The sequence below is a fragment of the Silurus aristotelis genome, assembly GCF_946808225.1.
Source record: "Silurus aristotelis genome assembly, chromosome: 6".
Taxonomy (NCBI): domain Eukaryota; kingdom Metazoa; phylum Chordata; class Actinopteri; order Siluriformes; family Siluridae; genus Silurus; species Silurus aristotelis.
The window spans coordinates 29,242,775-29,268,675 of NC_139579.1; the positions used below are offsets into that span (position 1 = coordinate 29,242,775).

Genomic DNA, 25,901 nt, shown 5'->3' on the forward strand with positions numbered 1-25,901 from the left:
ATGTTTTGCCAGACCCGGTTTGTCTTTTTCAGTCCCATTTGTAAGACTTTTTATTTATCGATATTTTGTGTGTAATGAATTGTGACTAAAGATTTGACAGTGTTTACAAAGACTACTGTTTTTGCATGAGAGTTTGGGGGTTTAAATGAATTTGGACAAGAAAATTATGTATAAGTTTGTATAACTATTTATGTGCAAAATTTCTTTAACTCTTACTGTATGTGGTGATGTTTGTGTTTTTTCACCTTACCTACTTATGGCACTGTAAAAAGCATACCATATATTTTTTTTTACTATTATGTTTTTGTATCAGCTGTTTTATCTTGACTGCTGCCTACTTGTTGATCAGAATCCTGGTTCAAGGTTAAACTAACATTTTAAACTTCTTTATTTCTTTATTTATTTTTCTCTCTTATCCTCTCTGTGAAGGATTTATGCAGCGTTGGTGATGAAGACGCAGTTGGTGATGAAGCTGAGGCGAAGCTGTGGTTGACCGTGTAGTGGTCATCGCTGGAGATCCAGAATCCTCACACACTTAGAGATTCTCTGACACCCAGACCCTCATTTGCACACAGACACCGTGCCCATGTTTTCTCCCGAGCAGGAGAACATCTCCACCTCCTCCACCAAAGTGCCAATTAAATACGGAGAGCTCATCGTACTCGGGTAAGTTTGCACCACTTACACCTTTTCGTTTTTGGTGTCCTACTAAAAAACTTAATTGAACATGAAAAAAATGTGGAATCATGTTTCTGATTGGGTCATTGGGGTGTCAGTAAAGTATAGTTACTACTACTGCCATCATCTACTCCAGTGGTTCTTTAGATTACAAACTAAAGATACCATTACAAAATTAAGATTCTCTTTAAAAAAAAAATTAAGAAAAAGGTGTGTGTGAGTGCAGGTTTTCATTCCAACCAAACAAGGGCCATGCCTAATAGTCTATTGAAAACTAAACATGTGGAATCTGTTGTGGCTTGGTTGTATTCAGAACCTACACTCACACACACCTTTTGTGGAAAATCTTAATTTTGTAATGTATCTTAAGTTTTAAGTCTAAAGAACCAGTGTTGATTTATTCATTAATAGAGACTCCAAGGACATTTGTACACCACTCTGGATAATGGGGGTCTGCTAAATGCAGTAAATGTAAATAATTGAACACCCATGCACTACTCGTTGGCAGTAAAAGTGTATTTTAGATTCATTCCACCTTTGCACCAGTGGAGGACAGACACTACTATTCATCAGAGTGCAAGTTGTAAATTCTTATTCTGGTACATTTGTGCCAGAGGTGCAAGGTGCAAGGCCAACATCTGCTATTAAAGAGGAAGACCATGAGCTGAGTTTTGAAACGTTGGTTTGGTACAGTATGAAGCTTTGTTAATGACCTACATTTCCAGAGCAGCCTACAGAAGTGCTTTGTAGTCTCGAACAAAAACAAAGCCTATTGCTAGCTCACTAGGTCTTACACTAAGCTTACCATCTAGTCTAAAACCATTTCATGGAGGAAAGTAAAACACAAGACTGTCTTTTTTCAAATTAAAGGTAATCAATGTGCTTTACGGTAGTGGCTTTTACACTTTTATTTGCTTTAAAGCAACCAGTGATTTTTTGAGAGCTAACTGCAAGTTCATTCCAGTGTTGAAACAGGAAAAGACCTGATGTATACCTTTATGTCCCCTGAGAGATGGTGGGACAAATTAAGCCATATTAGAGGGTCAGGGAGGACGTTACCAATAAAGGGAGCATATCAGTGGGGAGGTGTTGGGAGCATTGCAGGTGTCAGATATTTCCCGAGGCAGACCTGCAAGGATTATGTTGTAGTAGTTTAGTTTCATTATGACAAGGGGCTAAACAATCACCTGCGCTGTCTTTGTGGAGAAACTTTGTGAAGATTCTGAATGTTGTACAGGAGAATCGAGAAGTTTAGAATTGACTGGTGAAAAGGACACTTGTGTGGCTTTTGGAAAAATTTGAGATTAACCTAAGGAGGTTGCAAGATCTTGACATTGGGGCATGTTTCCAGGGACCTACAGCAGCATTAGCTTCACTGGGTTTCGTTTGCGTCTGATGAACTTCCAGTCCGTGACGAGATGTCTGCCAGACATGTTGAGATCTGTGTGTGAGCAGGAGTGTCATGGGATGACTTTAGTGTCATCAGCATAGCACTGGTATAAAACCCTCCAATAAAGTACAGATAAAGAGAAAGGACTTGAAGGATTTCAGTACTAATGCGAGTCTTACGATTGGTTGTGTGAAAAGTTGCTGGAAAGTCAAAAAGCCTAAGGACTGAGGAAACTACTGTACTGCTTATGAAGCCAGATTGGTTTGGACATTTTTGTTCATTCTGCTGAGACAGAGTAATGGTATACATCCTGGAAGAATTTTATATAAAGAAAAGAGAAGTGATACCAGTCGGTATTTGCTGAGCTCTGAAAAATCTGGAGTGGGTTTTTTTTTCCAGGATGGTAATAAACCTGGCTGTCTTGAATGTAGTTGGGACTTGCCCAGTTGTTGTGGAACATAAACTACTCATGCTTAGCCTGTTCGCCTATTAGCTTTTCTTTCATGTATAAGATTTCTTTGTAGATGGTGGTATCTTAAAATGTCAAAAAAAGTAAAGTGTGGGTGCTAACATTGCCATTGAGATTTTTTTGACAAAACATCCACAACAACATGGGGTAAGGGGCAAATTCTAAAAGTCAGCCTTAGTACTTTATTAGTACAGGGTGATGGATGTGATGCCCTAAACAATATTTTTGAGGCTCTGTACTCCAGTACATGTTCTTACCAGTCATTGTGATGAACAATTCTATGCGTAATAATGTGAGTGGCACCACAAAAAGTCCCTGTTCACCATGACTCACTGGGCTTGTTCAGGAACCTTGTAATATTTTACTGTCCTGCTTCTCTTCATCTCCGTCCCTGGTGCCTCTGGACAAACTTTTCCAGTTAAACTTTTTAGTGGGTTCTAACTTTTCGCCTTACAATATATACAGTCATGGCCAAAATTGTTGGCACCCCTGGAATTTGTCCAGAAAATCAAATATTTCTCACAGAAAAGTATTGCATTAACACATGTTTTGCTATACACATGTTTATTCCCTTTGCGTGTATTGGAACAAAACAAAAAAAGGGAGGAAAAAAAGCACATTTGACATAATGTCACACAAAACTCCAAAAATGGGCTGGACAAAATTGTTGGCACCCTTAACTTAATATTTGGTTGCACACCCTTTGGAAAAAATAACTGAAATCAGTCACTTCCTATAACCATCAATAAGTTTCTTACACCTCTCACCCGGAAGTTTGGACCACTCTTCCTTTGCAAACTGCCCCAGGTCTCTCATATTGGAAGGGTGCCTTTTGTTATTAGCAATTTTAAGATCTCTCCACAGGTGTTCAATGGGATTTAGATCTGGACTCATTGCTGGCCACTTCAGACCTCTCCAGCACTTTGTTGCCATCCATTTCTGGGTGCTTGGGAGACCCAAGATCTCGGACGCAAACCCAGCTTTCTGACACTGGGCCCTACACTACGCCCCAAGATCCTTTGGTAACCCTCAGATTTCATGATGCCTTGCACACACTCAAGGCACCCAGTCCCAGAGGCAGCAAAACAACCCCAAAACATCTTTGAACCTCCACCATATTTGACTGTAGGTACTGTGTTTTTTTTTTTTTGTAGGCCCCATTCCATTTTTGGTAAACAGTAGAATGATGTGCTTTACCACAATGCTCTATTTTGGTCTCATCTGTCCACAAGACATTTTCCGAGAAGGATTTTGGCTTCCTCAAGTACATTTTGGCAAACTATAGTCTTGCTTTTTATGTCTCGGTGTCAGCAGTGGGGTCCTCCATAGCGTTTTATTTCATTTAAATGTCGACGGATAGTTTGCGCTGACACGGATGCTCCCTGAGCCTGCAGGACAGCTTGAATTTCTTTGGAACTTGTTTGGGGCTGCTTATCCACCATCCGGACTATCCTGCGTTGCAACCTTTCATCAATTTTTCTCTTCCATCCATGCTCAGGGAGATTAGCTACAGTGCCATGGGTTGCAAACTTCTTGATAATGTTGCGCACTGTGGACACAGGCAAATCTAGATCTCTGGAGATGGACTTGTAACCTTGAGATTGTTGATATTTTTCCACAGTTTTGGTTCTCAAGTCCTCACACAGTTCTCTTCTGCTCTTTCTGTTGTCCATGCTTAGTGTGGCACACACATTGCAAGACTAAGTGAACTTCTCTCCTTTTTATCTGCTTTCAGGTGTGATGTTTATATTGCCCACACTTGTTACTTGCCCCAGGTGCGTTTAATGGAGCATCACATCCTTGAAACAATCTTATTTATCCACACGAGTTTTGTGTGACATTATGTCGAAATTTGCTTTTTTTTCCTCCCTTTTTTTGTTTTGTTCCAATACACACAAAGGGAATAAACATGTGTATAGCAAAACATGTGTTAATGCAATACTTTTCTGTAAGAAATACTTGATTTTCTGGAAATATTCCAGGGGTGCCAACTATTTTGACCATGACTGTATGTGCAAATTATCAAAATAATGCTTTGATCCCCTCAAATTGTACTCATATTTTAATCATTTGTACCATGTTGAATTCTTATTTCTGTGTTGATGCATTTTCTGTTGTAGCAACTCTGATAGTTCAGTAGTAGGGGTTTGTTTACATAAGAATATCTGAACTATAGAACATGCTGCATAATTGTTGAAGCCTTCTGTAAAGAGTGGTTTGTTATATATTTAGTCTCAGGTCTCAGCGCTTTATAGGAGCCATTGAGGTTTTCTGACACGGGAAAGTTTCCTCATAACCTATTTTTTTATCATATGTTTTTTTTTTTTTTATTGTTATTTTTTTAGGACTGTTCATAGCTGCTATAATGTAAGATATATCAGGACCTACGGCAAGAACATACGGCATTAATTAATGCAAAATATAATGCTATGGTATAGAGGAATAAATACTTAGGGACATACAGAGGAAAGGAAGGAACTTTGGCATGGTAATTGTATCGCTGCTCTACTGTGAACTGCATCAGATGCTATTTCTGATTATTTTCCTAATACAGCACACCCCCAATTATTAGGGTTAGGGTTTTTGTTTGTTTTTTTAGTTTAGATAATGAAGTATAACTTGTTATTATTAAACTCAGGCGGTGGTAGCTAAGTGCTAGGGTACGGGTAACATAGGACTTCTGATCAGAAGGTCAATGTAATCCTTAAATTGAATGCACTATTTAAGAATTATTTGATAATGGTCTTTAAGAACCATGACCTCGGAAAACCATCTGAATGAGACCATTGCTATTATATTTGCAAGTGCTGCATACCACACACAAACACCGCGTCTGTTGTGAGCTGGAGTGTATCAAAATTTGTAAAAGAGCATGTGCTATTGCATGGCCCTTTAGGAGCTCTCATCCACTCTGGAGTCTTTTCACTGGCAGATTGATTTAGATCAGCGGTGCATTGAATGGAGGTATTGATTTTGTCTCCAAAAACATCCATCAAAAGCCCAGTACTGAACAAGCTAGAAACAGATCCAAGTAGAGCGTAAGAAGTGATGTAGTTTATCCCCATGTGCGCTGAAGGCGTTTTCATTCCAGGACCTCACACACTCTCACACACAGATGTGCTTGTTGGCTAAAGCTCTCGGGAACAACTCTGCAGTTTAAGAGCTTTACTTTTTGTTTAGTTAGAGCTTTTTGTGCAGACAATAGGCATGATTCCACACGTGTACCAAGCCGTTTTTAAAGAGCGAGGAGTGTGTTTGTCCGTACTACACATTCTCTGCTCTGTCCGGGGATCTTTATAAATGCAGAGGACATAACAGTAAATCTTCCACCCTTAGGATGGATTTATTACACTGTTAGCCTATACTCAGTAGTCAAGGCCTGTATAATCTCATTTTTCATTTCTTATCGATTTTACACTTAGGAGAGGTGGTAGGGGACAAACCCTGCTTTTCAAAGGCCATGCTTCAGGTTTTAAACTAATGCCCAAAATGTCAGCAAGAAATATTATTATGTGCCTAGCACTGCACCTGAATCATTACGTGTGTGTGTGTGTGTGTGTGTGTGTGTGTGTGTGTGTGTGTGTGTGTGTGTGTGTGTGTGTGTGTGTGTGTGTGTGTGTGCGCGTGTGCCTGTCTCCATGCGTGTGTATGTTTTCTCACGTGCGCAGGTACAATGGCTCTCTCCCAAATGGAGACCGTGGAAGGCGGAAGAGCCGTTTTTCTCTCTTCAAGCGCCCAAAAGCAAACGGAGTCAAACCCAGCACTGTCCACATAGCCTGCACACCACAAGCAGCCAAGGTACACACACACACACACACACACACACACACACACACACACACACACACACACACACACACAGCCTCTATACCAAAGACACAAGATCCTCATATACGCAACTAAACCTTAATTAGTCTTTAATAAAATGTTGCTCCCAGCAGATGAAGCATTAGCAGCAACACTGTTGCGTATATAGTAAAGTATTTCAAGATAGTTTGGGCTCTGACTTAAGTAAGAAGTAGCTGTTACCTGTTTTAGTGTCACGCTGGTAACTGGACCTCACATCTTATTAATATATTGATAGAAAAGAATTCCAAAATTTGTTACCCAATGAATGTATTCAGGCTGAACATCCACCATATAGAACATCATGTCATGTTTACATCGCTGACTCTCTCTGTCTCATCCACATGAACCCCATACTTTCTGCGCTGCTCGTTGTGAGCTTCGTAAAACTAGTCTACAAATTGAGCCAGAGTAGACTTTCATAGAGACCACTGGATGTTCAAGGCACCTCATGGCAAAGACTTTGAGGATTTGAGAATTAGAATTGTTGCTCTCCACAAAGATGGCCCAGGCTATAAGATCAGTAACACCCTAAAACTGAGTTACAGTACAGTGGCCGGTTCAGTGAAGGTAGAGACCTGACCTGATTTTTCAGGCAAAGTTCTGTCCCGCTTCTGCAAAAATATATATTATTTTCTCCTGCAAAAAAAAAAAGTATTTTCTCCCGCCTGCAATATTTAAGTTTTGTCCCGCTCCCACCCGCAAAAGCCCACAGGTAAAGTAGTTATGCACTGACGATTCTTTTTCAGTTAAAAAAAAAAAAAAAAAACAGTCCAGGGTTTTGTTGTGTTGTATGTTCCTTTCTTTAATAAGGAACTATCATCTGTAGCGATTCTCCTGTCTTGTGTGCTATAGTGGTCTACCGCACATGACCACACGAGAGTTCGCTTCTGACCTTGTGCCTGTAAATTGTTTTATTTTATATTAGTTGCCATTGTTGCTTTTGTGCAGTAGATACAAAGCAGTTTATTTGTTTTTAGTAATGTATTCATTCATTCATTTATTTTCTTCCGCTTATCCGTAACTCGGGTCGCGGGGGCAGCAGTCTAAGCAGGCCCCCGCCTTCGACTGCTGCCCAATCCTCACAGCACCGTCCCTTACGGTCCCTCCTGCAGGTGGTGAGCCCACGAGAAGTAGTAATGTATTATTTTTTTTAAATATATTTTTAAGTCCATTTTGCGGGAGTACCGCAAATGATTTTATTCTCCCACAACCTGCACACACGAGTATTTTCCCCGCATCCGCATTCACCCATAAGATCTTGTCCCGCACCGCACTCGTTTGTGTTGGGTCCTGCGGTATTCCCGCGGTAGTGCAGGTCTCTAATTGAAGGAAACATGGATTCCAACATTTACTGTGACATTCTGAAGCAGAACATGATGCCCTCCCTTAAGAAACTGGGCTGAACGGCTGTTTTATAAAAAACTACCCCAAACACACCAGAAAAATAACAACTGTCTTGCTGAGGCAGGTGATGGTGAAGGTAATGGAGTGGCCAAGTATGTCTTCAGAAATGAACCCTATTGAGTACCTGTGGAGATCCTCAAGGGGAAAGAAGAGAAACAACATGTGAATATAGGATGTAACAAAGCTGAGATGCAAAAAGTATATAATGCATTTTAAGCCCAATTCAGCACCATGAGAGCTGTGCAATAAATCTACAATAGACACTGATAATTAAGGACCGGAAACTTTAAATCTAGGTACATTTTTAATATTATTCACGGTTAGATTTGTTCTGCCAACTTTGCAAAGACGTGTTTGTTGTGCTGGTTGTCTCCTTTAAGTTTACACTGGAGGTCCAGAGCTATTAAGTAAAGGAAGTGTAATAGTTTTGCAGGTTAGAAGCATGCCTTATTGTTTGTTTCATACAATAACAACATTAGAACATAAATTATTAAATAGGTTATTTGCTATGTGATGAATTGAAATAGCTGCATAAAGCTGCTCTGTTCATGTTCATGCCTAATGAAAATGCTTTATATATGTCAAGCCTTTATTACTTCTAAGCTGCAATACCCTGGTATATACCATACATGTAGCTCTAGAACAAAATCTTAAAAAGTGAACTTCTGATAGCAAACATGTCATGGCTGAGTGAATGTAGTTGAAATACGACACATTTTGGTTACATTATTTCTATAAACCCAAGGTGAACGAGCCAGAAAAAAAGACACTGCTGTAAATTGTCTCCTGCTTTATTTTGAAGCACGGGTCTAGTTGAATTATTTGGAGCTAGCTTAGAATGTTGTAGGTGCTACTTTCCTCAGCTGCATATTTTATCCGTGTGTGTTCCGTACTTAGAGAGTAATAAATACGGTATATCTATAAATACTTCATTCTCTGTAAAACAGAGCCAATTCAAAAATAGTTTTCTCTTATATCTCTTTCTTCTTTCCTTCTGACTCTCTCTGCCTATCTTTCTTTCTCCCAATCACGAATATTTTACCCATTTTTTTCTCTCTCCCACTCTTTCTATCGCCGCTTTTCTGCTACTCTTTTAATCTTGCCCCTCTCTCTTTCTTCCTCTGATTTCAGGCCATAAGTAACAAGGACCAGCACAGTATCTCCTACACTCTTTCCCGAGCTCAGACTGTTGTGGTAGAGTACAATCATGACAGCAATACTGACATGTTCCAGGTACACATACACACATATATAATTACATATATTACCCTTACATAACATGTAGGTGCTGATGAATGCTTTGTTTGTTTAATCTGGTTTAAATTTGCACACTCTCAGGAACAGCAGCGTGTTCTTAGTCAGTCCCTCCATCTTTTTTAATCCAGGCAGATTCCATTACCTTTTTAGTTTTTTTTTTATAACTGTAATTAAGAGTGTGTGTAACCAGGTGGAGAATAATGTGCACCTGTGGAAGTGTTTGCTTAGGGTTGATGATAAGCCAAGCAAGGCAAGTCATTTGTAGGGACACACATACGCATGGATACACATGGACACACAGGGTGTAAGCAAAGGGCAGGGTGTAAAGTGCAATTCCTTCATTATAGAGAAATAATATGATTTATTTTTATCTACAAAATCTGAAACAAAATGTCTGTCTTTTGTGTCCTCAGATCGGTCGTTCCACGGAAAGTCCAATAGATTTTGTGGTGACTGACACCATCCCCGGCAGTCAGAGTAACTCGGACACTCAGACAGTACAGAGCACCATCTCACGCTTCGCCTGTCGTATCATGTGCCAGCGAACCCCGCCCTACACAGCCCGCATCTACGCCGCTGGATTCGACTCGTCCAAAAACATCTTCCTTGGGGTAAGGAGACGCTAAAACTGACAGGCTGACTGAAAAAAACGCAACCTTTGTCATTAAACATATACATTAAGCTTGATTTAGATAAGTAGTTTTAAGGAAGTGTCTCCTGGGCCCTTTAAAATTTCATGTATTTTCTAATAGAGTCAGAGCTGGAATGAGCTCAGGGTCTGTGTGTTGTTCCTCACTTACCAGATGTGACAGTTTTCTCATTTTGCCCTGGATGGAACAGAGGAATGTGGTGGTGGAAAGTGTGCATTTGGGACATCTTTAGGATAATGGGCTTAGTCAAGGACACCACAGCACTCTAGCCTCTCACCCATATAAATAAACTGCAGAGCTTAGAGAAATTCTGAGCCAGTAACTTAAATGATCATTATACCAATTTTTATATTAAATATTGCATTAAGTCTGTAAAACAACATTAAATCTAAATGTAGCTGTTAGTGGAAAGGATCGAGGGTCAAAATTTATCACGCTAGAAGGCACCTAAATTACCGTATTTTCCGGACTATAAGCTGCTACTTTTTTCCCACGCTTTGAACTCCGCGGCTTAAACAATGACGCGGCTAATTTATGGATTTTTCCTGGGTTTTTCCCGGTTTCACAAGCTTCATGCCAAAAAAAATGAGCCCCAAAACATCAGACCAATGAAATTGCCGAACGGGTTCAGGTTAACCAATAAAACTCTTTATATTAAATCAGATGCGCTCCCACTGAATCGGGCCGCACCACATCATAAATATGGATGATGTTTCTCTGACGTTTGACCTGCCGCTCACTCGGACTGTCTACAGGAAATGCGAATCATTCGTCACGCTGAAAACAACCGGGCATGAAAAAAAGCACTTCACCTGTGTTTTGAGCTGCACGGCATCGGGAGAAAAGCTTCACCGATGGTGATTTTTTAAACGCACGACGATGCCAAAAGAAAAACTCTCGAGAGAAATAGTTGTGAAAGGAAGGAGGAAGACAGTAAACAATGACTTTCTTGGTGAGCTACTGTTTAGATACAAGCCGTGTTACAGACACTGTATTTCATTAAAGCCTGTGTAAAGTTTATTAGTTTCAATGTAGGCACTTATAGGCTTATAGACAGGTGCGGCTTATTTATGTTCAAAATAAAAATCTCTGTAAAATTCAGTGGGTGTGGCTCATATTTGGGTGCGTTTAATAGTCCGGAAATTACGGTAGATGTGAAACGACCATGTTTAATACATTTCAGGTCATTCACACCGAAATATAGCGTTTTTAGTGCTTTTTCAGTGCTACCTATTGGCAATTTTTTATTCTCCAAAGCGATTGTAAACAACAGCAAAATTTTAAATGGCCGACGGACAAATTATAAAGAATAAAAGAAACATTTTTACAGCAGGGTGCCATTGTTTTAAAACCACCCGTTATAAGAAAGTCATCTTTTCATGTTTACAATCAAAATCCCTCAAGATTTTAAATGTCTTAGTCTGCATGATGAATTTTGGGGTGGAAAATGAATACTAATATAATCAATTATCATATACATGTTAAGTTTGTTTACCAGATTAGTATGTTACGTGCTATTGTTTACATAATATGCAATATGATAGAAAAGGCTGTGGATGTAAAAATAAATACAAATTTGGTATCTAAGATAGGAACTGAAGGTAATGAACTGTGATTTTGATATAGAGCAAAATAGTTACCATTTAAGCTTTTATCACAACCCTACTCAACATAGTGTTCTGTTCTGATTTAAAAAATGCTGTACCCAGTGTTGCTTGCTACTATGGCTCTTGGTGAAACATAAGGAGATAACAGTAGGTCCCGCTCATAAACACCGTAGGAGGCCAGGCTGGAGACTTTTTCCAAAGGGGATCTGATGACATGTTGCTCCTTTAGAGCGAGATTATTATGTAGCCATATAGTATTGGTGCCTCTTGACATCTGTCTCTTGGGGGAGAAAGAGAGAGAGAGAGAAAGAGAGAAAGAGTGAGAGAGGAAGAGGGCATATGCTTTGTTTGTTATTGCCCGTTACTGTGGGTTTTAATGTGTTTCCTGATTCACGTGTACAAGCCCAGAAATCCACATTTGGCCTGCCTGTGTGAACAATGCCCAAGTATCCTGAAAGCTAAAATAGCATGTGTGATTCAGATTTGTAATGTTCAATTCTTCCAGGAAAAGGCAGCGAAATGGAGAACATCAGACGGACAGATGGATGGCTTGACGACGAACGGTGTATTGGTGATGCACCCACGTAATGGCTTCACCGAGGACTCCAAACCTGGCGTATGGAGGGAGATCTCAGTGTGCGGTAACGTCTTCACGCTCCGGGAAACACGATCCTCTCAGCAGCGTGGCAAAATGGTGAGGATTTTACACACATGCACTCACAGTTCAGTGCAAATTGATGTAAAGCAGGCTGCCACTCCATGTCAGGCTGTGTGTCATTTATAGAAAACACTGTGGAAACATATATAAAAATTATACTTTCATAGCCAAGCAGACTTACAGGTAAACAACTTTTCTTCAATAAAACTGCAAAATCCTCTGCTATGTTACACACACACACACACACACACAGAGAGAAACACACCACAGTGGCATGTACGCACCACCCAGATGACTACATTCTCACCTAGGGCTCAGATATCCCTGTCTATCGTTAGCTGTTAGGTGGGAAACACCCAACTTACATTACCCAACTTTAATTAAAATTATGTAGAAAACAATACAAACCCAAAAAGTATTAAATGCCAGTGTTTCCAACAGCAGCAGCAGCTTCATAAAAAAAAAAAAAAAAGGATCTTAAAACGTGCTTGAACTTAATCTCCCTGTGCTCATATTAAATAACATTTTATTTTTGTTATTTTGATTTAGATTTTCTGAGTACTGTTTGGGCCAAGCCTTATTCCTCCTGTCTCATGTCTGATTTGTGTTCTGAGAATTGTCTGAAATCAGTATCTAGGACAGCAAGGGTGTTTAGAATCACTGTGCCAGTAGGGTTGGTCAAGGTTGCACCTAGTTTAGATACAAGTTTAGCTTCTCTACATTTAAGCTGTGTGCAATAATAAACTACACAAATGCATGGCACAATACCACTTCTACAGTACTGATGCCCAAACCCTTTCAGCCGGTATCAATACTCATACGAGGTAGTATCAAAAAGTTTAGAGACTTTAGAGTACAAGAAAGTACAATATTTATCTTTATACACTATCACATTCAAAATAGGCACAGCAATACAACACTCCCAGCGTTCCTGCCACTTCTGGAATGTGTTTTGGAAGTCTTCTGAACGAAGCTTCTGTTCACCTTCTGCGATTCGCACTGGATTTCCACAATGTTGTCAAAACACAACCTTTAAGCTGGATCTTCATCTTCAGGAAAAGAGCGAAGTCCATAGGATCCAAATCTAGTGACTAGGGTGGGTGCGGAAATGAGATCATGTTGTTTCTGGCGAGAAACTCGCATGCGAGAACTCCGACATGATGTTTTTTTTGTTGTTTTTTTTTAAACTTGTTCTAACTTGCTGTTCACGATGAAATCACAGTCAGAAATCACATTGACTTATGAAGGTCGGTGCCCCCTGTGACTGTGCCTGCAGCTTTGTGCTGCCATCTTTTGGCATGTTACAAAACTAGTCTCAAAACTTTTTAGTTCACTAGGTATTTCTAAGCATTTAATTAATTAATTTATTTATTTAATAAACGCTTATCTGGAGAATGTGGAGGGAAATACAAATTACAAATAGTATCAATAATCGCCTCCCCCTTAATATCCAATCAACCATTTACTTTTTATTTATTTTTGACAGTATCTGGTCATCTCTGAATAGAGATCATTATGACCTAACATAAAAAAACAGTTGTCTCGAGGAAAAAGTGCTTTTTAATCAGGTGACAAACACATATTAAGCCTACACAGTCTAATGAATTATATAAAAAAAATAGAGGTAAGATAAGAATTAAACAACTTTCTCCCACTTTTCTTCTTTGCCACTTTTTATTTCCTTATTTGGTCCTAACCCTGACATCCTCCCATTCCAGTCTCTTGAGTGCTTAGACACTTGCTTGTGTCTTCTTGGAAATGTCAATTTGGAAAAAATTTTATTTTGCCAATAGAGTTAAAACAGGATGCCCCAGCCCAGAGTAGAACTCATCAGAAGACCTGACTGGCATCCTGCACCAAATGGAAATTTGGCCTGATGAGTGGAAGTGTTTAACAGTTTGTGTTTTGGCTCTCACCTCACACCCATTTTGGCTTGTCAGCAGTCCTCGTGTCTGTCTTGCTCCAGCATGGGTTACTGCCGGACGCTGTTGCTGTAGTAACCCATGCACACAGGACATGGTGTGTATCTTTTTCTCGGCGCAGCTCTTCATCTGTGTAACATGACTCCGTAAGATGATCAGCAGCTGATCTGCTAAGTGCGTCAGACAGAATAGACCAGTCTGGGATGTTTCTCGATCTGTCTCTCTGTCCATCTGTTTGTTTTATTTCTGTTGCTGTGAAGGATGAATCTCTTCATTTAGGCCTTTCTGGAGGAATATAAACACTCTTAGTACTGGTTTTATTTGGATCAGATAAAGAGTTTGTGGTAAAAGAAGAAATAAGGTACACACACACACACAGATCTTTAATCACACAGATTAATCAGCTTTTCGGCTGGAATAAAACCGCACTTATTGGCCTTGCAGCAAACACTTTCAGGTCTTATGTGTGAGTAGGTTAAACATTATCCAGAATATGTTTTCATTTTTAATTTCCGCTTTATAACATGCCATTTAGAATCATTCTAAAAAAAAATTTAAGCCGAGGATTCTTGAGTGTAAAAAAAAAACAAATCGCGATCCAATGTTTAGGAAGTCCAAAGATTCTGTTTACCTGTAATTTATAGCAACTGTTAGCCAAGACTTGATGGATTTATCATACCAAAACAATATTTGATATAATATATTCTCAATGTATAAGTTATAGGGCTGAAAAAAGAAACTGATTCTCTCTGGTAATCTGCATGTACTGTATGCTTGAATCATTACAACCAGATATTCACAGAAGATAATTGCCCAATTATTATTCAATCTGAATGCATCAAATTATTCATAATCTGCTTGGGATTTCCTGAATTAAATCATAGCTTCGAGTTCAGACTAAGTCAGAAATAGTTTTACTATAGTATAGTGTACATTTCTAGAAGAGAAATTAGTCACACAGATGAGGGTGAGTTCCCTCCATGATTTCTCTATTTACAGACATCAATGATGGTGAAATCACCAAAACACAACTATGTTCCTCTGCTTCAGAAGCTGTGAAAGTTGCTCTAGGCAGACTGTGATAAAGAGCGCCAGGCACTGGCCACATTAGTCAAAACCAAAGACCAAATTAGACTACAGAAACCCTTTCAGCTTCATGAACTGTTGAGATCAAAACAAGTCTTTAATAAGAGGCCCAGTGTTGGTTCATGGCTGTTTGATAGCACCTCTGCAGGAAGCCTTGAAATTTCAAGCAACATTACACAGGCGTTGAGTTAAACCTGGGTTAGATGCTGACCAGTGTTTAAACTGGTTTGTATAAGACACAGTGGTTTATGTGTGTGTATAGTGTGTGTGCTTTTAATGGAGACCCAGTGCAGTGGAATCTGAGTACAATGGCCTGGCTGTAATAGAAGCCTGACGCTGGCTAAACTTTGACTAAATGCCATGCCATCTGAGCTTGAAGTTATTGGGCTGAGGATCTCCAGAGACTGTTGTGTAATTGAGCTGTTATTTTATATACATTTTTCAAATCGATTTACATGATCAAGTTCCTTCGCATCTTGGGCATGATGTATGGAATATTTAAATTTGTGTTTTCCCTGCATATTTATTTATTTATTGATTTAATAATGTTTGCCATTATTTTATGAAAAGAGGGACTAACGATGAAACACTGACTTCTCATTAAAGTATTTGCAGCTTGAACGTTTACACATTTTGCACATTTTAATCTTGTGCATTTAAATAAAATTAAAATTCTAAAATGAAAATTTAAATGGCAATTATTAATGTGATTAGGTACATTTTGTGCTATATGTGTGTGAGAGCACATACTTTGTGTGTGTGTGTGTGTGTGTGTGTGTGTGTGTGTGTGTGTGTGTGTGTGTGTGTGTGTGTGTGTGTGTGTGTGAGAGAGAGAGAGAGAGAGAGAGAGAGAGAGAGAGAGTAAGAGTGCTGGTGTTTAGGCAGTAATTTATGACTTTATTTTAATAAATAGCTTTAGGGTTAAAATGCCACCCAAGCAAAAAATAATTGTATGCGTGCCCGTGTGTAGCATCAAAATTAATATACACATAAGCCGCAGATGCTAACAGACGATTTTTACCATCTTAATGTGTGCGTTTGTTCCGTCTTAACGTGTGCGTGTGCTCACTTGACCCATCAACACTAATAATTATTTTAATTAGATGTGTTTGTTTTGATTGTCTGGCATATAAACTGTCATGTGTATACATTTTGTTATATAAACCCTGATGTGTGAACATGAGGGTCTCATCCAGAAACTCTTCATATTGCTGTGTGAGGTTTAGCAAAATACAGAGAGCTGGAGTGTACTGCCCTCTGGTGGCAAGTTTTGCTGATGCTCATTTATAAATGATACTCAGATTAATTGTTTTTTGTTTTTTTTGTTTCGCGTTAGTTAAAAGTAGGAGAACAAAACAATATGATCTTTTTTCTTAAGTTAAATACCAGGTTCCACTTTATCTCCAGGTACACATATAACACATCAGTCCATATGGAAATGATGATTTTCCTGAATTCTTCCTTGTCACAGGTGGAGAGTGAAACGCAGGAGCTGTCGGATGGTGCGCTGATTGACCTGTGTGGTGCTACGCTGCTGTGGCGCACTGCTGATGGCCTTCGGCGTGCACCCACTCTGAAACACCTGGAAGCGCTGCGGCAGGAGCTGAATGCAGCACGGCCACAGTGTCCCGTGGGCCTCAACACACTGGCGTTTCCGAGCATGCGGAGGTGCCAGGGCGCTGTGGCCGAGAAGCAGCCGTGGGCGTACCTGCAGTGCGGGCATGTGCACGGCTACCACGACTGGGGAGAGCGGGGCGGGGCGGGGGGCGTGACCGAGCGCGAGTGCCCCATGTGCCGCGCCCGTGGGCCCTACGTTCCGCTGTGGCTGGGCTGCGAAGCAGGGCTTTATGTCGACGCAGCTCCGCCCACTCATGCCTTCAGCCCGTGCGGCCACGTGTGCTCAGAGAAGACAGCTGCGTTCTGGAGCCAAATCCCACTTCCGCATGGTACACACACTTTCCATGCTGCGTGCCCCTTCTGCGCTCAGCAGCTCAGCACCGGCCACAACCATGTGCGGCTCATTTTCCAAGGCCCCGTCGACTGACATTTGTCCACCCAGCAAGGGCCTCATGACCTATCCCATGCAGTCCTTTTTTCATAACTGTCCTCAATGACCTTTAGTGAAGTTATACAGCATTTTATGCTCTGGACTCTTCACCCTTTTTAGACCTTCTGCCACGGAGAGCCGTCTACGCTCTCACATCCCACACCACTCTATTCCTCTTCAAAACCGCATACTTCTGTGCTGAATACTGTTAAAATAGCACGCCTGTGATGATTCTCCTAAGCTAGGCAACTGTACTGTTGGCCGTGGTGCAGAATTTAGCAGGGCAGTATGTGTGGTTTTTGTTTTTATTTCCTCTGCTTTCTAAGTGACCTTTTTGTATTGATTTTTTCTTAATTGAAGAAAACAGAGAAATCTATATTTTCAAGTGAAACTAAAAAGTACCTGAAAAGGTGAAAAAAAAAAAAAAAACCTGAGGAAATGTAAAAAGGGGCTTTTGAATACAATTGGAAGTGTGATCTGCCACAGGAAGTGCCCAGGTGACCTTTTGGGGGGGGGGGGGGGGGGGGAGTGAACTGGGGCGGTTTGAGTAATATATTACAGTGTTTCTTTGCTAATATGCTAATGGAAAAAAAATTACTTAATTTTAGTGATGCAATAATCATCCTTCACACCACACCACAACATGAACATAACACTTACGAGTCGACTCTTCATCATCACTGCTGCAAGAAAAAGAAAATGAATTTAGATTTTATAGATGTTCTGGCTTTTTTTTTTTTTTTTTTTTTTTTTGCTTTTGTTTGTTTTTTTATATGTAAATCAAATATGCCTAACTTAAAACAATGTACCATTTTTATTTATGCATAGTATCGATGTTAATCAAGTGTAAAATTATTGGTGTGTAATTTTTTGATGTTCCACTCTGTGTATGTGCTCTGTTTTCTTACTGTTAATGTTTCTTCTTTTCATTGTCTTATGTGTAGCTTTGGCTGTGTGTGCACTGAGAATTTATGTAGCTAACACAAGTGTGTGTGTGTGTGTGTGTGTGTGTGAGAGAGAGAGCGAGAGAGAGAGAGAGAGAGAGAGAGAGAGAAACACTTCCACCTCAAAGCAATAGTCCGAGGGCTTCAGACATACAGCAATGCAGGATGTAAGGCGGATATCAGGGGCTCAAAATAGAAGTGTTAAATTGTAGGTTTAGTGGTTTGAATAGTGATTACACTATTGAGAACATGTAGTTTATGGGATTTGTAGGAAGACGGCAATGATCTATAATTTAAGGGTGTGTCAAAATGAGAAGGTTCAATGGCCGTAGTGTTTGGGAAACCTGCCCATGTGAGTCTGAAGCTATATGTGTGAACGCCTGTTTAAAAAAAAAAAAACCCAACTAAAATACAGGTCCCTTTAATCACAGACCGAAACCAGACGCCCTAACGATCTTTTAAGCAACTCTGCTGTTTGTCTGATTGCTTACTGTATGTGAATGACTTTCAACAATATCTTACAGGCTTGACTCCAGTTTTTCAGCTCGGAGCAAATTGGATGTTTCAGAATAGCACTTCCGCTATGTTCTGCTCAATAGGCAGCTCCTTGGTTAGGCAGCATTTCTGGGCCAGATTGAAAGGCAGCCGTGTTAAAGACGCGCTCATTCAGCATTCAGGTACCTTATTATGTACCTTATTTTGTTTCAATTTGAAGAGGTTTTCACATTTACACTGACAGTGTTTAAGGATGGTTCTTATACAAATAGACTTTTGCTTTGAGTCTCTATCAGAAATGTAACTTTAGAGAGATGACAGCGTTTGGCCCGGATCAGAGAGAAACCATACACGCTGTAACTCTGTTATACAAGAGTTTATAGAGTACTTTAAAACACACGTCATTTGTACATAGGTGCTAGTTCAGCAAATCCCATGATTCAGTTATTTATGTTACTTATTGTATTGGAAAATGATCAGGTTATATTTTACTAACCAGCTGTGTCCATTACATGCTTAATAGCAGGCTGTTAATCAATCAGAATTTTTTTTCCGTTAACATGCTGCATCACATTTTATGGGGGGAAAAAAACAAAATACTGGCACATACCGAGCCAAAACTGGACTCATTGAAACGTTCGTAGATATAAAAAGAAATTTTTTTACTATTTTAACAGGAGTGATTGGGCCTTGATTCAATATAATAATAAAAACAATTTTCCATTTCCAGACGAATTCCCTTATTATGAATCCTTAGAATTAAACATTGGTTTAACAGGACGATTAATATACCTGTATTGACAGATCAAATTTCCTAATTTATTCAAGAGAACCCGAATGATTATTTTATCCTGCCGTGATAGTCATTAGTCATTAATCAGATGTGCAGCTACTTTTGCTTTCATAGTTCAATTACTATTTACTATAGAGCAAGAGAAAAGAGATAAATAATTAAACATTCTTATTGGCATTTCACTTCCCTGCCTGCAGTGAGCTAAAATATGAGCCCGTTTCAGTCAGAAAACATGCATTAATTGTGATCTTTGCTATGCAGGTCATAGATAAAGGAAATCCGGATGCTTCATTAGCCGCTGTACTACATACTCTGACCTACATTTCACTCGTCAACGCCTGCTACTTCAAATCAATGCGAGTCTACCATGATAAAAAAAACTGCATTAAAAGACGTTATATACAATTTCTCACAGCAGATGTTGTTCCATAACTGTGCAGGCAAACTGCTACTGCAGCTCTAGGAGATAAAGCCAGTGGAACAGCACATCTGGGTGCTGAATAAGTGATTGTTCAAGTATTTGCTTAATTCTAGTTAAGCAATTTCTGCATTTAACTAGTTTATCATAGTTAAACAGTGGCTACTAGTTGAAGTCATTAAATGTTCAATTCATTGCTTTTTTAATAGATAATGATACTATAATACTGGTTTGTTGGTTTTTAATCTCTTCTAGCAGCTACAGGATCCTTAATTACCACATCATGTTCTTTATTAGTGTCACCTCTGAGCAGAAGGAAGTGCTCCTGGCCCAAGTAAATTTTAGTCTTCATGGACGTCCAACTGCCTAAGACATAAACACAGCAGTGATGTCGAGCGTATTGTCCAGGTGTGTGTGTGTGTGTGTGTGTGTGTGTGTGTGTGTGGGAGAGAGAGAGCAAGCGAAAAAATCTGGTGTGAAATTGGGCAGCAGAGCTTGAAATGCATTTGAAGCAACTTTTATAAACATCCCAATATCAGCCATACAACTAATCAATTTTCAATCATCCCAAATCAGTCATAACTTTCGTGACAAACCCGACAAAGCACCAACCTTTTCCAGCTTCGCCCAGATCACACCACACTACAACAGACCAAGCGTTTAGACTGTTGTCTGTCATTGAAAGAACATGGTAGACTCCCTCTCAAGCAGACTGACATTAATGCTGATGTAATAGCTACCTCAGTGCTTTTGGCTGCCATGTGCTGACCGTACTCAACATGGTATGTCGTACAGATGTTCCGCAGAGGCCCGATTCTCCACACTTGAATCATCACATTGGATATATTTGTGCTGTAATAAGCTCTGAGAATCCTATTCCTCCTGAGACTTCCCAGCTGTTGCAAAGCTGATGCCAGATGCTTAATTTTTCCATCTCCTCACCCAACCTTTATGATATTCCTCACAGTAGGGAGATGATGTTTATTTCAACCTCTGCAGTGCTCAGTCTCTGTCCTGCCATCCTGAGTGCAGACTCCTGCCAATTCCTTCAGCTCAGGGAGAACTTTCCCTTCTCTTTTGGAAGCAGCGTGTGATAACTAAGCGATCATAAGATCGGTCCACACTGATTAAAACTCACCATAACACTTTACACACAAGGCTTGAGGATATCTCACTGATGTGAACCTCTTTCTGACTGTCGTCCCATCCTTAATCTTTCATTTCTATCCTCCTTCACTGACTCTCTAGTGCAGAAAGGGCTCCCCCACCATCTTTTGGTTTTTCTCAATTTGTTTTTCTTTCTTTGTGTGTGCATGTTCTTTGTCATTAAGAGCATAGTTTTTGAGGGAATTTCTGTGCTTCACTTTGAAAGCTGACAAGGTTACTGATCTGATGGCTTTTGTACCAACTTGAAACAATAATAAAAAAAATAAAAAATAAAAATTTGGGTGGTTTTATTTATTTGTTTTTTTGTAATTGGGGGTATTATCCTAAGAATTAAACACTTGGGAGGTATGATGTTATAGGAAAATAATGAAGGGGTGGTGCGTCGCAACCAAAGTTTATGTGGATTCAATATTCATCATTCATTCATTCATTCATTCATTCATTCATTTTCTCCCGCTTATCCGTAATTCGGGTCGCGGGGGCAGCAGTCTAAGCAGGCCCCCGCCTTCGACTGCTGGCCAATCCTCACAGCACCGTCCCTTACGGTCCCTCCTGCAGGTGGTGAGCCCACGGGAAGGCGGCCCCACGTCACTCCGACGTCATGGACCTTGATATTTCCCTCGTAAGGGAGGATTCAATATTCAACTCTGGAAATTATTTTCTCACAACATATGACATTATATTATTATTATTATTATCATTATCATTATCATTATTATTATTATCATTATCATTATTATTATTATTAATTGGAGACGGATGATCCGCTGTGGAGTCCCCTATTGGGAGCAGCCAGAAGAAGAAGATTATTATTATTATTATTATTATTATTATTATTATTATTATTATTATTATTTCAACAATGCTATTTTTACCCATTTAAAGTCACATTTAATGCTGCGTTCAATCAGCCAATCACATTTGAGAATTTAACAACTCTGGTCTGGTACAAAGCATGATCTGTGTGTAGCTGTGACTTGGTGCCATTGTTTCCTCAGCATATAACAAAACCCATTAAATTAATACAATTATTTGTGAAATGACACATAGACAAAAGTTTGTGGACACTTGACCATAAGATTTGTATCTGCTTTTGGAAGATCCCGTTACACATGTAGTCCCTATTTGCTGTTATAATAACCTCCACTCTTCTGAGAAGATGTTCCACTAGATTTCGCAGTGTTTTTGTGGAAATTTGTGCCCATTCAGACACCAAGTTGTTAGTAAAGTCAGGTACTGATGAATGATGAGGAGGCCTGGTGTGCCTGGGTAAGCTTTCAAATTCATCTCAAAGGTCTTGAATTGGGTTGAGGACTATAGAAGGTTAGGGTCTCCTTGGTCAGATCAAGGGAAAATTTCATTGAACCAAACCCAAGGACATTTTATACAACTGTGTGTCTTCAACCGTTTGGGGAAGAAAAGCATATGGCTGGAAAAGTCGGATTCACTCTGTTATCCTACTGGTAGTGGAATATTAGTAACTTTCTCTTTACATATTTATTTGTAACCCCAACTTGTTATAGCATCCTCAATCTCTTCTATCATGACAATTAGGATTACTTGGGTTCAAAATACCCTGTTTTCACCTTTCCTCATTTTAACTTCCATTTAGTTCCCACTCAAAGCACATTCCAAGGTTGTTGTGTGGATGTGTGTCCACATAGTGGCAGTGTTTTGGGATCTAATGGAGTTATACCAGTAATCATATTTTATTTAAAGAGCAAACAGGCTTTTTCCTGCTTAACATCTGCGCACACAAGTTTCAAGTGTGTACCATCTCTGGTCCAAGTCTACACAGTTTTCGCTTCATAGCTTACTATTTTGGAAGTTTTGTGTCATAAAGGAGAATAGAAAACGTTAACATGGTGGACTCATAGACAGATCATGTTCCCCTGTGAATGTAGAATACCCATAATGCATTGCTTCTTCTTATCTTTCTCAAGATGACTTTCGTGGGACACATCCATAAATGGAAAAGAGTGTGCACGGCCACACGGTGGCATCATTTTAACCATTTAGCAGGTTGTTCTTGTTTAATCCTGTAAATTTGTGTGTGTATATACAGTACAGACCAAAAGTTTGGACACACCTTCTCATTCAAAGAGTTTTCTTTATTTTCATGACTATGAAAATTGTAGAGTCACACTGAAGGCATCAAGGGCTATTTGACCAAGAAGGATAGTGATGGGGTGCTGCGCCAGATGACCTGGCCTCCACAGTCACCGGACCTGAACCCAATCGAGATGGTTAAGGGGTGAGCTGGACCGCAGAGTGAAGGCAAAAGGGCCAACAAGTGCCAAGCATCTCTCGGGGAACTCCTTCAAGACTGTTGGAAGACCATTTCAGGTGACTACCTCTTGAAGCTCATCAAGAGAATGCCAAGAGTGTGCAAAGCAGTAATCAAAGCAAAAGGTGGCTACTTTGAAGAACCTACAATATGACATTTTTCAGTTGTTTCACACTTTTTTGTTATGTATATAATTCCATATATAATTCCACGTGTGTTAATTCATAGTTTTGATGCCTTCAGTGTGAATCTACAATTTTCATAGTCATGAAAATAAAGAAAACTCTTTGAATGTACTGTATATATATATATATATATAGTCTGAGGTAACTTTTATGTTTATATTGTGAATGAATAAATTATGCATTTTTTTATTATTAAGTTACATTTATATTCTGTTGTGTGTGAGACATCTGGGATTTTTTTTTTCCTTTAAAAAAATATATATATTTATTGTAATCAGATTTTTTTATTTATTTTTTTAGTTTTTTAAAGTCAGATGAAAACAGTAAAGAAGTGGTCACTAAGAGAAACTTGTACTAAAGTGTCATTTAAAGCTTTTAGACTTTAGAAACAACCTTTTTGAATTTTGCATAAACCCTACAGGACGATTTATTTCCTGGAGTTAACATTGGGTTTGTTCGTGCCATCTTTCTTAGGGATTAAGAGAGCTGTGGGTGTAAGTGTAAGTCTTTGTGTTACCTGCATAATGTTGTGTATTTCCTACAGTAATGCAGCACTGGGCTTTCTGCCAAATCACCAAGCGTGGCACCGGTTCTGGTGTGACGAGCAGGTGAATGAACAGACTGCTGTATTAGTCCTGAGACCATAATGAATGAAGCCACTCAGAGTAAGTGTGTTAACCCTGGGTGAGATTTTCTCATTTATCAATGAACACAAAAAAGTGTTCCCTCTTGGCTGAGTTTAATTAGTGAAAGTGGAGCTGTTCGTTATGTTTTTGTCTTAATTAAAGGACTTGTATTGGAAAATACTTAATACAGTTAAAAAATATTTCTTATGCATTTTTATTGCAGAGTAGATAAAATACAGTGCAGATATAAAAATCCAACGAATGGCAAAAATTTTCAAAGATTTCCACATGTGTACACCTTGCCTGGGCTTGCCTTTTTCTCCTAGTACATCCTGTTACCATCTCTTTCCCAGGGGAGCTACAGGTATGGCTGGGTATGGGTGTGAATTCGTCACACCAACCATATTTGGTTCTTCCTCAAACTATTAGTACAAAGCGTGAGATGTCTTTGGATTGAGTAACATAAAATGTTTTTCTGGCCTCCTACAGTTTTCTATTCACCGTGTGAACATCAGAGTGGATTGTTCTTCTCAATAATTTTAGAGAAAAAGATCTGAGTAGGTGTGAAAATAAATAGGTCATGACAAGCCTTTCAGCTTCAACAGGTGCAGCAAGAGGAGGAGATGAGTCATGATACATGTAACAAGATCCTCTTTATTAAATAAAAAGGGGGGGTATTATTTGGTTAATCTAATAGGATGATTAACGCCCCCACCCCCACCCCCCATGTGTGAAACCTCAAACCTCTCTCTGTATAAAATGTTTCAATTAAGTAGCTTATATTAATAACTTTACATGCTGTTAGATTGATAGTAAAGTGTGTGTGTGTGTGTGTGTGTGTGTGTGTGTGTGTGTGTGTGTGTGTGTGTGTGTGTGTGTGTGTGTGTGTGAGAGAGAGAGAGAGAGAGAGAGAGAGAGAGAGAGAGAGAGAGAGAGAGAGAGAGAGATGTTAAGATTGCATCTATGTGAGAGGGCAGTTGGAAAGCCATTAAAGCATTTAATATTTCATGCCACGTTACGCAATACCGAAAGTGGAGAACGGGTTTAAAGCTGCAGTAGAAGACTAATGAACATTTCAAATGCACAATCCGTTTCACACATCCTTCAATCAGAATAGGTTCATGATTTATACAGGTTTATTTGACAGCAGTTTTACATCAATGCACTTATTTAAACACACAAATGCTTAACTAGTTTGACGATAAGATTTTCTGTAAGAACGAACGTTTATGGAAGGAGTCTCCAGTGTCAGTGCTTTGCAAGATCAAAACTAGTAGTAATTCTCCCAAATTACAGTCACAGACACTTTTGTTGTCATCTAATAAATGATAGACAGATACATTATATGATCAAAAGTATTGAGACACCTGACTTTTTCAGTCATATGTGGTTCTTCCCCAAACGTCTTATGATGTGGTAGCATAGTATTTTCCCTTCACTTCAGCTAAGAGACTCAGATCTGTTCCTGGGCATTTGGAGATGTAAAGAAAAGCGATCTGACCCTGTATGGAGCAGTGACTGTATATAGAATGCTGAGCCGTGTTTATTTGCAGATGTGTTGAGACAGAAGGTGATTTAACATTGTAATTAAACATTTTGTTTAAATGAGCAGGTATTATTTCAGTGTTAGTGTAATTGTGCAGTACAGGGAAATAGTGAGCTGTGTGTGTGTGTGTGTGTGTGTGTGTGTGTGTGTGTGTGTGTGTGTGTGTGCGCCTGCAGGCAGTAAAGGCTTCTACCTTGAGGAATTGTGGGAGTCCTTGAGCTCACTGTGCATCAGTAAGCACCTTCTCTTCATTCTTACTTTCTTACATGACATTCTCGCTTTTTCCTGTCCTTTCTTCTTTCCTTCATCACTCCATTCCTGGTTTCTCAGTTGTATCCTTTTGCTTAATTATTATTATCATTATTCTTATTGCATCTTGCTTCAGACCCTCAGACCCTTTTATTTATTATTTTTTTGCATCTT

At 39.4% G+C, this 25,901-nt stretch overlaps 1 protein-coding gene across 5 annotated transcripts in view; it reads left to right on the forward strand.

Annotated features, from left to right (window-relative positions):
• peli1b (pellino E3 ubiquitin protein ligase 1b) overlaps positions 1 to 21,110 on the forward strand; it is a 44,934-nt gene extending 23,824 nt beyond the window's left edge. For 4 of the 5 annotated variants that reach the window (XM_083544800.1, XM_083544801.1, XM_083544802.1 and 1 more), the window contains 6 exons: positions 430 to 666; positions 6,206 to 6,335; positions 8,922 to 9,023; positions 9,461 to 9,658; positions 11,810 to 11,998; positions 16,442 to 19,037. In XM_083544800.1, the coding sequence (XP_083400926.1) occupies positions 587 to 666; positions 6,206 to 6,335; positions 8,922 to 9,023; positions 9,461 to 9,658; positions 11,810 to 11,998; positions 16,442 to 17,014 (1,272 nt within the window). In that variant the 5' untranslated portion in view covers positions 430 to 586 and the 3' untranslated portion in view covers positions 17,015 to 19,037. Of the gene's footprint in view, positions 1 to 429; positions 667 to 6,205; positions 6,336 to 8,921; positions 9,024 to 9,460; positions 9,659 to 11,809; positions 11,999 to 16,441; positions 19,038 to 19,510 lie in introns of those variants that run through there. The other variant, XR_014534109.1, reaches the window with a different exon arrangement.
• The last annotated feature ends 4,791 nt before the right edge of the window (positions 21,111 to 25,901 follow it).